Raw genomic sequence first — 15,549 nt, 5'->3', positions numbered from 1 at the left:
TACCATAATTTCTCATTTATTTAACGTGTAGCTTATTTTCAGTTCAAAAATGTATCGAATAAAATCAACAAAATGATGATGCAGCGTAAAAACATAACAATAAATTAGAATTCTAACAGTTAGACCTCTTGGTAATTAATAATGGTAATTGAACTGAGTGGAGTGCAATTTGGGTTGAAATCATTTGCGTGATTTCAAAATCGAACGAGCGTGCAGCGCGAGTTCGATTTGAAATCACAAGTATGATTTCAGACTAAAATTGCACGACACGAGGTTCAATTACCACTTTATAACATCCATTTGAAAATTCTTGGGACTTGGTCAGTTCAAATATTTTGTTGATGCAGTACTGAGCCGGTCTGAAAATTCATCCATCTTTTGGGGGAAAAAGTAAGAGTTTTGGAAACAAAAGTTGCAAAGATGCGATTCGTGAATAAATCGCATCAATTAGAGCCAATCAGATTACGGAGACCACCAGTGATTTCAAAATGGGTGTAATAAATAAATATATATATGCAGCGTTTCCTCTCCATTAACACACATTGTAAATCTCTCCATTACTCATGGTATCGTTCCGGATGATTTGAAAATTGCTCGTGTCATACCTATTTTTAAATCAGGTGACAAAGCTCTCTTCAGCAACTACAGACCTATTTCTGTTCTACCGTGCTTTTCAAAGTTTTTGGAACGAATAATTTACAACCGTATTATGAATTATCTCAATGACTCCGAAGTCTTATGTGATAATCAATATGGCTTTAGAAAAAATCGCTCTCCTAGCCTTGCGCTTATCGATTTGTGTGACAAAATTTCTTCTGCATTTGATAGAAAAGAACATGCCATTGGAGTATTCCTAGATCTTTCGAAAGCATTCGATACGGTAAATCACGACATTCTTTTTGAAAAACTCAATCATTATGGGATCCGTGGTCTGGCACTAGAATGGGTCAAAAGTTATCTTTCTGAGAGGACACAATTTGTCGAATTTAATAACGTTAGATCTGCCCCACAGGGGATTCCCTGTGGGGTGCCTCAAGGTTCTATTCTTGGTCCCTTATTTTTTATCCTGTATGTTAATGATTTGAACAATGCTTCCCTGCTTGATGCAATCTTGTTTGCTGATGATACAAACTTATTTATCTCCCATAATGACCCTGTTTACCTAATCAACACATTAAATAGAGAATTAAACAAATTGTCAACCTGGTTTGCAGCAAACCGGCTCTCCTTGAATTTAGCCAAGACTAATTTTATGGTATTCAAGCCTTGGCAAAAGAAGCAATCCTTTGAATTTCAAGTTTTCATAAATGAGCAGCCTATTCTTCGTGTTTCTGAGACCATGTTTTTGGGTGTTTTATTAGATGACAATTTGACCTGGAAATCGCATATATCCTTAACAGCAAATAAATTATCCAAATCTATAGGTATTATTCATAAATCTAGGTTTTTTCTCTCTACTCACTCCCTTCGTACTTTATACAATTCTATGATCCTTCCATATTTGTATTATTGCAATTTAGCTTGGGCTGGTACCTATAAGTCAAACCTTCAAAGAATTGTAACCTTACAGAAACGTGCGTTAAGAATAGTAAGCAATTCTACATACATTGCCCATACTGGCCCTATTTTAAAGGAACTTAAACTCTTAAAATTTCATGATATCCATTCGTTTCAATTAGGTACTTTTATGTTTTCATTCGAGAACTCTACACTCCCTTCCAAATTCAATAACTTTTTTTTACTGAATAGTCAAATCCACAATTACAATACTAGGAATGCTCAGTCCTTCCGTTTGCCACTGTGCAGAACGAACACCAGGAAGTTTTCAATTTACTTTCAAGGTCCAAACTTTTATAATTCGTTAAATTCTGACATAACTAGTTCTCCCTCCTCCGCTTCTTTTAAAAGAAAGCTTAAGGAATTTCTTCTCTCTAAGTATTAGCTTCTGTAAGGCAGTAATTCTTAACTAACTTACTTAATATGTGTGTGCGTGTGTGTGTGTGTGTACGTGTGCGCGGTCAAAGTTAATTACCATAAGTCCATATTGTAATTCTAATATAAGATTAGTTATTTTAAGTGAGAAAACCTGACTTGTTATAAGCCTCGTGGTTTCTTTCAGGTTTTCTCGCCATTTATTTTCTGTCATCAATTTTCTTCATTTTTTTTTCCATGTGTAAATGTCGTATATGGCAAATAAATATTGTATTGTATTGTATTGTAATAAACCACCAAATCACTTGCGTAGTTTTATTGTGTAATATTTGTCAGAAACAAATAATCCTGAGAAGAAAGATAATCTACGATGAGTTGAGAAAATTTGAAATCTAAATACTAACATTGATTTTGGGAGACAAACATGGACTAAATTTTACTTCAGAGAGAATGCGTCGTTTAAGTCGAGTGGTTCAGCCCTAAGTGACCGTTCCATACAACCCGAACGGGCCGATGGGACTCAGTCAAGAATGACCACAACCGCTAAATAGAGACCACCGCGGAAAAGCGTTGAAAGTGAGAATGTTTAAGAGGAAAAAAATCGGGAATTTTACAACCGACCGCTTAATGCAGGTTCGACTATTAATTCGGAATTAGCCAATCAGCGCACGTGAAGAGCTCTATTCACCTGTATGGCCTATACTAAAAACCGCCGTAAGGTGGGTAGATGGAGTAGAGTTATGGAGCACGAAGAGAAAGTCCAAGCAGTTACGTAGGGAAATTCATATCTTTACCTTCTGAAATCGTAGCTCTAAGATTCTTGAGAATCCGCCCTGTGATGCTACACATGAAACCACGTAGCCATTTACACTCCCGACCGGGTGGATAAACGGAACCTCGACCCACCCCTCCCCCCTTCCCATGGCTCTTTCTTGAAATTAAAATGACTGTAATATATGCCATCGTCAGTAGAGACGCCCCCCTAAAACATTTCCGTCGTCGCAGTTTTTTAGATCTGGGGTGAAGTCAAAATATCAGGGCTTACTGACTTTTCGGATCCGGTTCACGTTCTTAAAAGAGGGAAGGAGATTTATCGTTGCTCGTCTTGACGTCGGCGAATATCTCGCATGATATATTTTTTTTTGCGTTAACTTAATTAAGCATTTTAGATTGAACATAACAGGAATGCCCAGTGGATCTGTGACAAAGCTCTTCCCATGCCCGTCTCTCCTAGTTTGATCCTTACTCCTCAAAAAACCAGCACTCTAAATTCAAATTGCGAATGCCACCTTACAAACTGTTTTTATTTCACATCTTGCATGTCACCCAGTCGAGGGTCTCAATGGGGTTAAGCGTTAGCAGTAGATCGGTCAAAAAACTAGCTGTTAGACGTAAAAAATTGACAAATGTTAACAGTTTATTTAGAGAAAAAAAAATTTAAAAATCTTTCCTTCCCTCAGTGTGTTACTTTGTGTTATTCTGGGTTAACCGCAGCAGAAAAATGGCCACAATTTAGCCGTTAAAAAATCCCCTCGGTCGGCCCTCCTCAGTTTCAAGAAAGTTCCGGTTTTTTGAAACAGGCTGTTTTAGTTCAGTTTGCAATCGTGGAAAAAAAAATTCATCAATATTATCTCATGATGAGGACGCTTTCGATAAAGAGAATAAAGCACCATCTCCCAAAGTGGAAGGTAATTTATTTTTCCTGGCCTCCAACGATATATGACAAAACATCATAACTGTAGCATTACATGCAAGAGGAGCGCGTTGCGTGACGGCTACCAACGAAACTAGAGGATATAAAATCTGAAAATATCGAGGTTTATATCTCATTTAATAACTCTATCAAAGGAAATGGGAAAAGTTGAGCGAATTAGACATAGGTGCGGACACTACTTCAAACGACAATGTGACAAAACATTCTCTCTCGCGCAACGAACTAAAGGAGTGCGTAGCGTGACATCCTAAGAAACGGTTCCCAATGATCGTCATTAGCAGTTATACAGTCGGAAATCGAAGTTTATCTCTCATTCAATTAACCTTTTCAAAGAAATGGACAAAAGTTATTAAGCGAATTCTACTTCAAACGACAAGAAATGGCTTATGCAGGTTGATGCAGAAATGTCCTTCCCTTTGTTATTGATTTCCTCTTCCATTCTGACAAAATGCCAAGCGACTTGTTTCATTGTTTGACATTCAAATGTTAGTTTATTGTACTTAGATAATATGTAAACAATCTAAATCGAGTGACTAAATAAAATCATCTAACTCCAACTTCCAGCTCGTTCTGAGCTTCTTCTAATGCTTTGTAGGCCAGTTACTAAAATTAAAATAAAACTTCTCGTTTTGCCTTTAGACGATTAGTCTAAACAATATACTTAAACATGATGAATCGTCCTGCTTGTAAAAAATAACACAATTTATCGCACTCAAAATTAAAGGAGAAATCTCAGAAAATTAATTCATACCAAGACTAAATCCTTGCCATTACGGCCAAACTCTATCATTGTAAGTCTAGATAAACCTAATTATGATCGGCTGAAACTGACTTTGAGTACCAATGACTGGGTACAAGTCCTCTAAAAGTTAATCATAATTTCAATCTGACATAAACTAAGATAATCTAGCAATCGGAAAACTGATTACTGTCAAATTTCCATGGAAATTCTCCACACACGCACATGGCTGTAACAGCTTTACATCACTCATGAGAAAAAAAACCGATTGAGAAAAATCTGCAAAAAAAAAACTGTGGAAAACGATTTCAAGACGTTTCAACTTCGACGTAAACGTAACGCCTTAATCCTCTTAGTAGGTAATACTTAGATTAAAAATAACTTTTTACATAGCAAGTCATGATTTCAACAGGATATCAAAGATGAAGCCCGTAAGAGCAGTTCAGACAAGCAAAAAGTCAACTTTTGAATCAAAGAAAATCCATCCTCTTGTTAAACTTGACTTTGGACTTCTTTTGGTTCTTCCTGCTTTGAAAAGAAGACTCTTGAAAAAGATTTCATCGGTAGCTTACTGGTTTCTGGTCCAAATATGAACAGTTACAGCTATCCTAAAACTCCCTGGGATTCCAATGCTCACTGCCTTAACCGAAAAAATAAAAGAATGTAAGTTTAGGGAGGATAATCGAGTTTCCATGAAATATTTCCTAGCACCTGAAACTATACATTGCACAACAGGATTGTTTTAAAACAAATTTGCTGTTTTTCTCCTGTCGTGTTTCCAAAAAAGAATGTATCGTAAACGTGTCCACTTGGTCGTACTGTATCTTAATTTGCCGGAGCAAAAAATAAATTCATAACCCAACTGAAAGGAAAATAATACGCAACTATCAGGGCGCGCATATAAGTAATAATTACGATTTAATGTAACTTTTTACTGAATAGAATGTATAAACAGAGTATTTACTTACTGCAGCCTCTAAATATCCTTGAAATCCAGGTTGACGTCGTCACCAATGAGTACAAATGGTGCCCAGTAAATCTCCTTCTTGAACTTATCGATTTCTCTCATACACTTCATGGCCTGATTGAGAGCTTCACTTGCCTTCTTGCCTTCGGCAAGTGCGTCGTAGAAGAAAGTCATGAACTCCAGGGTTCCCTCGTCGCCAATCGCCCACAAGGTTGCCACAACAGATCTAGCACCGGCACCCAAAAGTGCACGCGCCATACCGACCACACCCTCTGCCATGACCTCCCCACGAGCAGTGTGACAGCAGCTGAGTACAACCAGACGTGCTCTTAGCCCAGCTTCTATGACGTCTTTCATCGTCAGTAGATAGTCTTTCTCTTGCGGCTGAGGGTTTTCTCTTGTGGTGTTTGGTGCCAGGATAACTTCTCCAGTTTCCAGTTTACCGTGCGCTGCAATGTGAATTAACGCCACTGATGATATTCGTTTTAACACTTCATCTTTTGTTGCCATTTGTCCAGTGAGGGGGGAAACATGGAGGATACGTCCAATCATCTCCACCTCTTTCCTTGCACCTGGAAGTTGCACCAAAAGACTTCCTTGATAGATGATATGTTTAAAACATGGATCGCCGACAAGCAATGCACCAGTCTTCATGTGAAAGTCAGCTGGACAATCATGAATTAGTTTCAACGTCGTCAGAGAGGGAAGGACACGAATTCTGAAAGAATCACTCAGATATGATGACTCAGAGTCCTGCAGTGCTGCATAAGGCACAAGGCAAAATGGCCCCTCAGGAACAAATGTGATCTCGTCGTTGCCTTCGATCAGGTCAGCGATAGGAGCAACGATGATGTCATGCAGCTTCTTTAAAGCACTTGATTGGGAGTGCCTCACATCAACTGGGATCACTTGATTGGCCACTTTCTCTTCTGTCGGCGAATCAAGCGGAAGATTTCCGATTGGAACAGTATCTCTTACACCGATCTCCTTCAGAGCACTTTTGTTCAGTAGCTGGATGAAACATTTCAATTCCCTCTCATACTTATAATTGTTGACCTTTACCTCTCTCATCTGGATGTTACTATCACTGAGGCAAACCCAGAAGTAAACGCATGGTCCATTAATAGCTATGAAAACTGTGCTCAATGGAACCCAACTCAAAGATGCGCTGTGCGTTGAAGAATCTCCAGGCTGATATTTTGTGGTCATGAGATCTCTCAGACCTTGAGCACGTCCTTTCTCTGCGGCAAGAAGAGCCTTTACAACTTGACCTTGCTTGAGATTTATACGCCACAAACCTTTGTATGCACATTGGTGCTGATTACGATAAGAAATCTTCCACTGATCGTTGAGTTGAAGACTGGCCCTGATATCATCATACAACTGTACACTCGAGTCATAACAGTCAAAGGCCGTCAAGAGATTTCCTTGGCACTCAAAATGTTTTCCAAGAAAACAGAGTGAGAACGCCTCTCCAGTCTTATCTCCCACTTCTTTAGCAATTTCTAGATAACGTTGATAGTACTGCATGGCTGTTTTACACTGTCCTAGACTGCCATAAGCGTTGCCGAGACTGCCATAACTTCTTCCCTCTCCGGCCTTGTCTCCCACTTCTTTAGCAATTTCTAGACCACGTTGATAGTACTGGATGGCTGTTTTAAACTGTCCTAGACTGTAATAAGCGTCGCCGAGACCGCCATAACTAAATCCCTCTCCGGCCTTGTGTCCCACTTCTTTAGCAATTTCTAGACCACGTTGATAGTACTGGATGGCTGTTTTAAACTGTCTTAGACTGCAATAAGCGTTGCCGAGATTGCAATAACTTGCTCCCTCTCCGGCCTTGCCTCCCACTTCTTTAGCAATTCCTAGATGACGTTGGTGGTACTGGATGGCTGTTTTAAACTGTCCTAGACTGCGATAAGCGTTGCCGAGACCGCTATAACTGTTTCCCTCTCCGGCCTTGTCTCCCACTTCTTTAGCAATTTCTAGATGACGTTGATGATACTGGATGCCTGTTTTAAACTGTCCTAGACTGCAATAAGCGTTGCCGAGATTGCAATAACTTTTTCCCTCTCCGGCCTTGTCTCCCACTTCTTTAGCAATTTCTAGACTACGTTGGTGGTACTGGATGGCTGTTTTAAACTGTCCTAGACTGCGATAAGCGTTGCCGAGACCGCCATAACTGTTTCCCTCTCCGGCCTTGTCTCCCACTTCTTTAGCAATTTCTAGATGACGTTGATGGTACTGGATGGCTGTTTTAAACTGTCCTAGACTGCGATAAGCGTTGCCGAGATTGCAATAACTTCTTCCCTCTCCGGCCTTGTCTCCCACTTCTTTAGCAATTTCTAGATGACGTTGATGGTACTGGATGGCTGTTTTAAACTGTCCTAGACTGCGATAAGCGTTGCCGAGATTGCCATAACTGTTTCCCTCTCCGGCCTTGTCTCCCACTTCTTTAGCAATTTCTAGATGACGTTGATGGTACTGGATGGCTGTTTTAAACTGTCCTAGACTGCCATAAGCGTTGCCGAGATTGCAATAACTTCCTCCCTCTCCGGCCTTGTCTCCCACTTCTTCAGCAATTTCTAGATCCTTTTGATGATACTTGATTGCTGTGTGAAACTGCCCAACACGACAATAAGCACATCCGAGACTGGCATAATTGTGTGCTTTGACTTTTAGTTCGGCATTCGATTTCCTTAGTAATTGAAGCAGACGTTCGTTATTGTTTTCAATCTTAAAACGTGTCAAGGGTAGATAAATCACGAGCTGTTTTGCGAAAATGCAATGGAAATCTCTATTTAAAAATAGTGAGATTATTGTATAAAACCCTAAAATTAGAATGATAATTCGAACGTGGGTTTTTTAAAGAGATTTGATTTCAAGTTATTCGAGAGTGTTAACCAGCTCTGAAGCGCATTTATTAGTTTAGGTTCAGTCGTCATGGTGATGCTCGTTTGAAGTTAAAAATGAGGGGCATTCAGCAGAAACTCTAGGAATTAGTTAATATGGCCTCTTCTTTTAAGTGAAGTTTCGTGGAATAAAAGAAAGAACTCCTTAATAATATTTTAGCTTCTTTAAACTGCTCAGTGCAGTATAAGAGAACATCGTTTGCATAATGTGTAGAAGAATCTGCCTGGAACGTATTGATTTTCCTCGAAATATTATTCGCATTGCATCAAGTATCACGTTTGAAACATTCGTTAAAGGATACTGTCAATCCCATATGCAACCAGCTCCTTGCTTCTTTATAGCAGCAAAGTTCGACACAAGCTCTGGCTCCTGAAAAGGAGAGAATAATTGGTGGTGCGAGGTAATTTATCACTGTTAAGGTATGAAAGTATTGATAAAATTGACTTAATTTGTCATTTAGCTGGGAACAAAAATTGTCACAATGAAGGAAAGTTGAACTTGTAGAAGAACTGAAAATGAACAATAAGGAGCTAATGCAAAGCGGCTACCAATTAAGCTCCAATTGATAATGATAACGATGATTTTATCTCGCGCATTCTTCACTTTAATGTGCTCTAATACGCTTTTCAGCACTTTTCGGGGAAGTTTTCGGACAGACTGCATTGAGCAGTTTAACTTTTGAAGAGGAATTTTTCAGGTGCCTCCTTGCCGGGTTTTTTAACGTCTCCTGCTAAGAGTTACAGAGAAGATGCAGGAAACGGGGGTTACAGTTTTCCGTCCATACCCGGTACATGAATAACAAACCATTTGCAGATGTCATGGCCAGGTGGCAGCACATTCTCCTCAGATGTTTTTAGACTGAGTGTTGTTCTGGTCTAGGGCTTGAGCCCTCAACCTCCGGCGCTCTACAACGTGAACTAACCAGGCGGTGGTATTTAAGAGCTTATTGACTTTTGCTTATGCTTTTACCCACATAACAGACATTGACAAACCAGATACAATTGACATTTGGGGTGCAGTTACCTGCCACAAACCACACAATCCTCTTTTGACGAAATCAGAGAAAAGAATGTTGATGGCTTATATCTGAAAAACTCACCTTTCTCAATAGCTTTGATTAAAGTGGGTTCCAATTGAACAGCAACTGTTGCATCATCGACACATTCCACGTACTTTGCTGTGAAATTCAAGAAATAAGATTTGAAAAAGTGGTCATCAAATGCAATTGCGGCAAAGACGCATGAAAAAATTACAATTGCATAAATTTCTGTTCATTTATGAGGATCATTTCTTTGCTTAACCTTGATCTGCTCAAGGTTGATATCTCTTTCTATGCTTCTTTTCTGCAGTTTCTCAATTTTTTTCCTTTTCTTGGGGCAGATTGTGTATTCCGTTATCTTGTAACGCTGCATGAGAGATTTATATATTTAGAAATGAAATTGTTACCTAAACGGAAATGAGCTGTTGCCCTGTTGCTGTAAAGCTTGGCGTTCAGCCGTTTATCTTTGCAGTTCACTTGAAGTCCTTCCGTGTAGGAGATTATCGCATTATTAGCTTCTCCTTGTCTGTATTCTTTGTTACCTTCCTCGAGACATACTTTCGCTATCCCTGAAAACATACCGTTTTAATGATTTAGTAATGATTTAGTAATGATTTAGTAGTGAGTAATACGACCCGCGACCAATGATACCGACTTTATACTTCCAAACAAAGTGTTAAGTTAAAGGAGCTTAGAGCTATGAAAAACGAAAATCAGAAAAGTCTGGGCTGTAGCTTGGCTATTACTAGTTCAAGTTTCTCGGTTTACATTTGGGTCTAGAGACTTTCACAAACCTCCTTTAATACCTGGCTTACGTTTTCCAAAATATCACAAGTTTCACCAAGGGATCCTATTTGAACTTAGCTTTGTTTGCAATCGCCCTTCAAGAAAGTTTATCTGTGCATTTTGTTTGCTTTGAAATATGCAAGCTTTTAGGAGTTTTAGCTGTAGTTTGGCTATAACCAGATCAAATCTGTTCGGTTTACATTTAGGTCCAGAGGCTCTCCAAAAACCCTTTTACACCTGCGTTACGCATGTTTTCTCTTTTTTTGTGTGTGACTTGGTTTTTCTCATACATGTAGTTGTTTATTGAGAACATACTCGAAGAGGCTAAATGGAGAAAATCTGATTGGGAAAGTACAATTTTCCCGCGAAGTTCCATTTCGTCTGTTGTAAAAGTCAGCGGTTCTATTATATTATTGGCTGGTGGTTTACAGCGTGGGCCTGGTGTTTTCATAACTGTCCGAAAAGGCGCGAATGATCTAGAGGACCAAAACAGGCGATACGACGAAGACAAAATGCCTCCTCTTCTCTGTTGAATTCTAATATTGCGTAAAATTTCCTCCGAATATGTATTGAACAATGAGGGACAAAAACTTTCCTCGTGGTGGCCCCAAAAGTTACCCGTTTGCAAATTTTCAATACTGGACTTTAACAGGTCTACTGGTACCAACGGCTCTCTCTCGACGAAAATGACTTTCACACTAAAAATGACCACATTTTGGGTATTTTCAAATACAAAAGGATAATATTTCTTCTTCGCAATTATCATTCATTTTAGGTGCAAATTGTAGATACATCTTTATTCTTAAAAACACCTGGCGTCGAATTAGAAGTTAGCACTTCTAAAACTCAGAAAACTGAGTTTTACCAAGCCTAGGGGGCCAATTTTGTCACATTCTTTTCTAATTTAGGGCTCTTCAAAGCAAAGTCGCGTTCAGATTTATCGGTTATGAATAATTAATGATGTCTACGCATTCTGCTCGATAGGACCGAGCAATAAATTGTTTTTCCTCTGTTTTATATTTTACTGGTAACAAAGTTTGAAATTTGAAGAAACAATCTTTTGCTGTTTCGAAAACTTATCCACAGAACATAAGCAAATTTTGATGTAAATGTGACAAAAATTTCTTGATTCACCAGGTGTTCTTACCTCTTAAAGGGTCATCGTATACATCCAATTCAGCGTCACTTGACTTAACTTGACTTTTCTCTGTTGCTGAAACTACAGAGAACTTTGTTAGTGATCACGTCTATGTGCAATTACAACTAGCATTCTAATACTGGCGTATTTACTGGATCACTTAAAACCTTCGAGTCGGAATGATCCAAAAAATTGTGCATCAGAATTAAGATATACTTAATCAACAAACAGTACAAAATCACCATGACGAAGTCTTTCCCTGTTGCTTTTTCTCACCTGTGGCTGGAAACTCATTTTTCACCTCCAGTTCTTCTCCCGTTGTTGGGAGGTTGCTTTCTGCCATAGCTAGAAGTAAAATTGGATCAATTGTTCTACGTTACATTGCTAATAATCAAAAAGAGGAGACTCAGATGAAAATAACCTAAAGAAAACATTGCACACTTAATCATTGAGGAAGAATGAGAATCTCGAGGTTTTCTCCGTCACGCTGTTGTGGTTGCGTGACAGCTCCGGTCAAGTTCCATGGGTTGCGTCATGTTTGTTTTTTCATTTGTTTGTTTGTTTGTTTTCGTAGTCTCATCTGATAAAATGCCGATCAAGGCTGTCCCTTAGTTGTACGCGGTAGACACGGATAAGCATGGATCAAAAATAATGCAATAAAAGACTCTTTCTCTCATTCCTTCATTTTATCGCGTGTGAGGCTGCGAGAATTCGCGAAACTTATTCGAAACCGAAACACCTTCAACGGTTTGCGTAACCGTCACGAATTCTGCTAACACCCCGCGAGCCTATTGCGTAAAGAAACACGTTTATAAAGTTACTCACGTGAAAAATGTCCCTCAGAGTAACGAAAATTGCTGGATATAGTCTTTTTTCGACAGAATAATAAGTTCTAGTAAATAAACTCCTTCATTTATTTTTTTGAAGGAGCCAAGAAATTTGAACAACTGGAAGTAGCTAGTCCCTTTTGTTGGGGAAGGACCCGATTTGTTCATTTCGAATTAAAAAAAGGCACTGAATACGAGGTTATTTTGAGGGACTGGAAAAGATGGCACTGGAAAGTGTCTTATTCATCAAAATTCTTGTTATCAAGAAGCTTCATCTGCAACAAATTGAAAGCCAAGCGCAACACATAGACTCCTACATAGCTTAATCTTGTAGGCCATCGAATGAATTCACTGCCAGGCCATATGAGCATTTGGGGGAGGAAGTAGACTGAAAGCGAAATAAAACTAAAAAAAAAGCATTTCGATATCGGAAAGCAAAAGAGAACTTTAAAATTTTATGTGAACGAATTGCTGATCAAAAAAAGAATCTTTTGCAGTATAATAGCAAATAGGAAATTTGGGAATTTCCGTGAAGCTGCTGAGGTGGTCTTGCCCTACAGCACAGGATTCTGCTCCAATATCAGCATTTACTGAGCCCACAGTTTTATCTTCCAGCGCACGATGAAAACGCGCAAACATTGTGCCCATTTAGTAAGTCATCGCGCGAAAAGGTCCATCTACTAAAACTGAACTCTGACAGATAATCAGTGAGAAATGATACTACTAACCACCTTGTAGCTACCCAAGAGTGCAAAAAAAAAGGGAAAAAAGAAATGCTTGTAGCATGTTGAATACCTTGTATAATAATATTGTAACCAAAAAGTATATTGTTGCCACATGAATAAAAGCTTTTCCAGTATTTTTGTCTAAAATAGAGGTCACAGATTCGTCCTAAATGAAAACAAAACAAAAATCACAACGAAACAGCAGATTTATTTGGTAATTCCAAGGTGCACGAAAAGATTTTGTTCTCATGTAATATATCCTTTGATCTTTTGCTGACGAAGCCTTCGTCTCGGTCCTTAAAATGCGATGGGGGAAATTGGCCGATGTACAGCCTTCTTAAGCCCACACTTGTTCAGGAATACGCACGCATAAAGGAAGTATTGGATAACCGCGTGCGGATACGAATTTTACCATCGAGTGTTCATGACATCTTTTACACCTTCAAAGTGATAATTCAATCAAGCAGATAAATTCGTTTCCTCAAAGGGACATGTATCATCCTTTTCATTCAAAAGATATTGATTTAAAACTTGAATCAAATACAATGTTTTTTCTAAAAAGAACATCGAATACAAAGATCCGCTGCACAAAAACTCAGCTCGCCGGAAAACCAATTCAATTTCGGACATTGCAATACAACAATTTCTTATTACAAGAACTATTTCCTTAAAAAAGAATTGAATTCAGCATCAGGTAAAAACAACAACAAAAAAATTTTAAAAAAAGCCTACTTGGAAAGTAAAACTGTCATGTTGATAAATTCGGTTCTAATGACGACCTTGATACCTTTATATCTGAAGATATAAATGGTACATTTACAGCGTGCGGTGGAGATGTCACGTTTTGGAAACTGAAAAAATTGTGGTATTTCACCGACAACCATATTACCGTTATTATTATTACCATATATCGCGAATATTACGATATCAAAAGAAATGTAGGGATTGTGTATTTTTTTCAACCTCGAGCTTTGTTTCAAATTTCGTTTTTTTTCTAGAGATAATTGCTGATTTTGACTTTGACGAGAGCTATAATTATATACATCACGTTATCTGGCTCTGTCACATGCTGATCACGCGCCTCTACCGCATAATGATCACGCACATTTAAATCTTTAACTCCCGTGATCTAATTGTTAACTCTCCCCTCTAGCGGCTACATGTTTCCTTTCAAAGGAGATACGGAAGTTTGGTGTTAGTTCAAAGAGAACGAATTTACCAGATAAAACTTTGAGTATTTGCAATACCTGTTTGCTGGGTAACGTATTGATATTACAGGGATAAGTTGCAAGTTATATCACCTCTAGGCGTTAGAAGGTTTAGGAAATTGCATCGCGTGCAGACTATTTAACCACGAGGCAAATGAGAGAAACCAATGAAGTTTATGAGTGTATGCAAGTGAAATATTTTCACGTCTGACAACAATAGCCCGAGAAAATTCGACTGAGGTTAAACTTAATTGTTTTCAACTACAAAAAAATTAAGATTACGATCTTTCATTATAAATGACATGAGCTCTAAACAGCTCTAATCAGTTGCAGAATGAAAATTGGTTTGTACCTGTTAAACTGTCATCCTCTGAATCCCTGTATTCTCCAAATGATGTCATTTGTTAATTCTACATGCCTGAAAATATCAAAAATAATATTTTGCTTGACAAAAATTTCGAGGAAAAAATGAACAAGGTTACATATTGACGAGTTTAAAAGATCTAACCTCGTCTAATACCCAGTTTCGTGATCACAATTGCTGTTCTTCTCTAAGAAAGTTATTGTGCTTGTTTTTTTGTTTGTTTGTTTTATTCTCTCTATGATTATTATTTGTTTACATGTTTCTGCATGACGATTAATTTATCTTGTAATTTAAATTTAGCTCTTTCCGTTTTGGTGCAAAACACTCTCAATCCGCAAAATCCCTTTTCTCCTCAGAGCAGGCCATTTTACAGTCTGTCATAACTGAATCGATAAGGATGAATTCACACCGTGAATTATATTGTACCAATGCAATTTCTCTTCAAGCGATCAACTCGATATATCCCTCGATCAATATGATACACATTTGTTTTTGGTCACCTTCCCATTAGCGTTACAGTTCTCTTAAATTTTCATTTTCCGCTTTCACCGTGACAACTTCATAAAGTTTCTAAAAATAATAGCGGTAAACTATTTTTCTTGTAAATAATTCCCGCCAATTCTGCACGAAATATTTTTGCAGTCAAAAGCGTAAATGTCCAGTGAAATTCAGTGGCGCTCTAGATCTCATTCCGATATAATCAGTTTTGGATCATAAAATCTGTTCCTTTCTAATATGAAAACGATGCTGATTTACAAAGTCCAGATGGGTTTGTCAGTATGTAGTCGATTTCCCAACAAGATTAAATGGGCATCCACGTCTCAGTTGTTTTCATTCACTGTCTTTCTTTTACATGTAAAAAAATTTAGTGTTACATCGAGATACTTATTTAGACATGACACTTTTGACATCGATGATTTCAGCAGTACGCAGGATGATCCTTTATGTATCCACTGTATGTCATGGCTCATTAAAGAGAAATCTAAAGCTATGTGGGTGAACTTCAGATCGTAAAATCCGATGGCCTTGAGAGGAAAGTTAATGATTTCTTTCCATCCCCCCGCGTTCGTGACGAGTGAATAAGACCGATATTTCTTTCATTCGTTTGTCTCATGTTTCAAATTATTTCATTTGTATCTTTAGGTATCTTTAGTCAATACCCGTTTATCTCGTTCACTGCATTAGGTCGTTATTAAC

The 15,549-nt window shown here is 38.3% G+C and overlaps 1 protein-coding gene across 1 annotated transcript in view; it reads right to left on the bottom strand.

The window, feature by feature from the left end:
• Positions 1 to 5,226: 5,226 nt before the first annotated feature.
• The window catches only part of LOC149045967 (uncharacterized), a 39,818-nt gene continuing 29,495 nt past the window's right edge, over positions 5,227 to 15,549 (bottom strand). The window contains exon 7 of the mRNA XM_089205988.1: positions 5,227 to 8,005. Coding sequence (XP_089062114.1) covers positions 5,362 to 8,005 — 2,644 coding nt within the window. The 3' untranslated portion in view covers positions 5,227 to 5,361. The remainder of the gene's footprint in view (positions 8,006 to 15,549) is intronic.

Source organism: Pocillopora damicornis, chromosome 5, assembly GCF_964200805.1.
Source record: "Pocillopora damicornis chromosome 5, jaPocDami1.2, whole genome shotgun sequence".
Classification (NCBI taxonomy): Eukaryota; Metazoa; Cnidaria; class Anthozoa; order Scleractinia; family Pocilloporidae; genus Pocillopora; species Pocillopora damicornis.
Note: the sequence above shows the minus strand (reverse complement) of the source record. Positions and strands in the feature narration are given on the sequence as shown.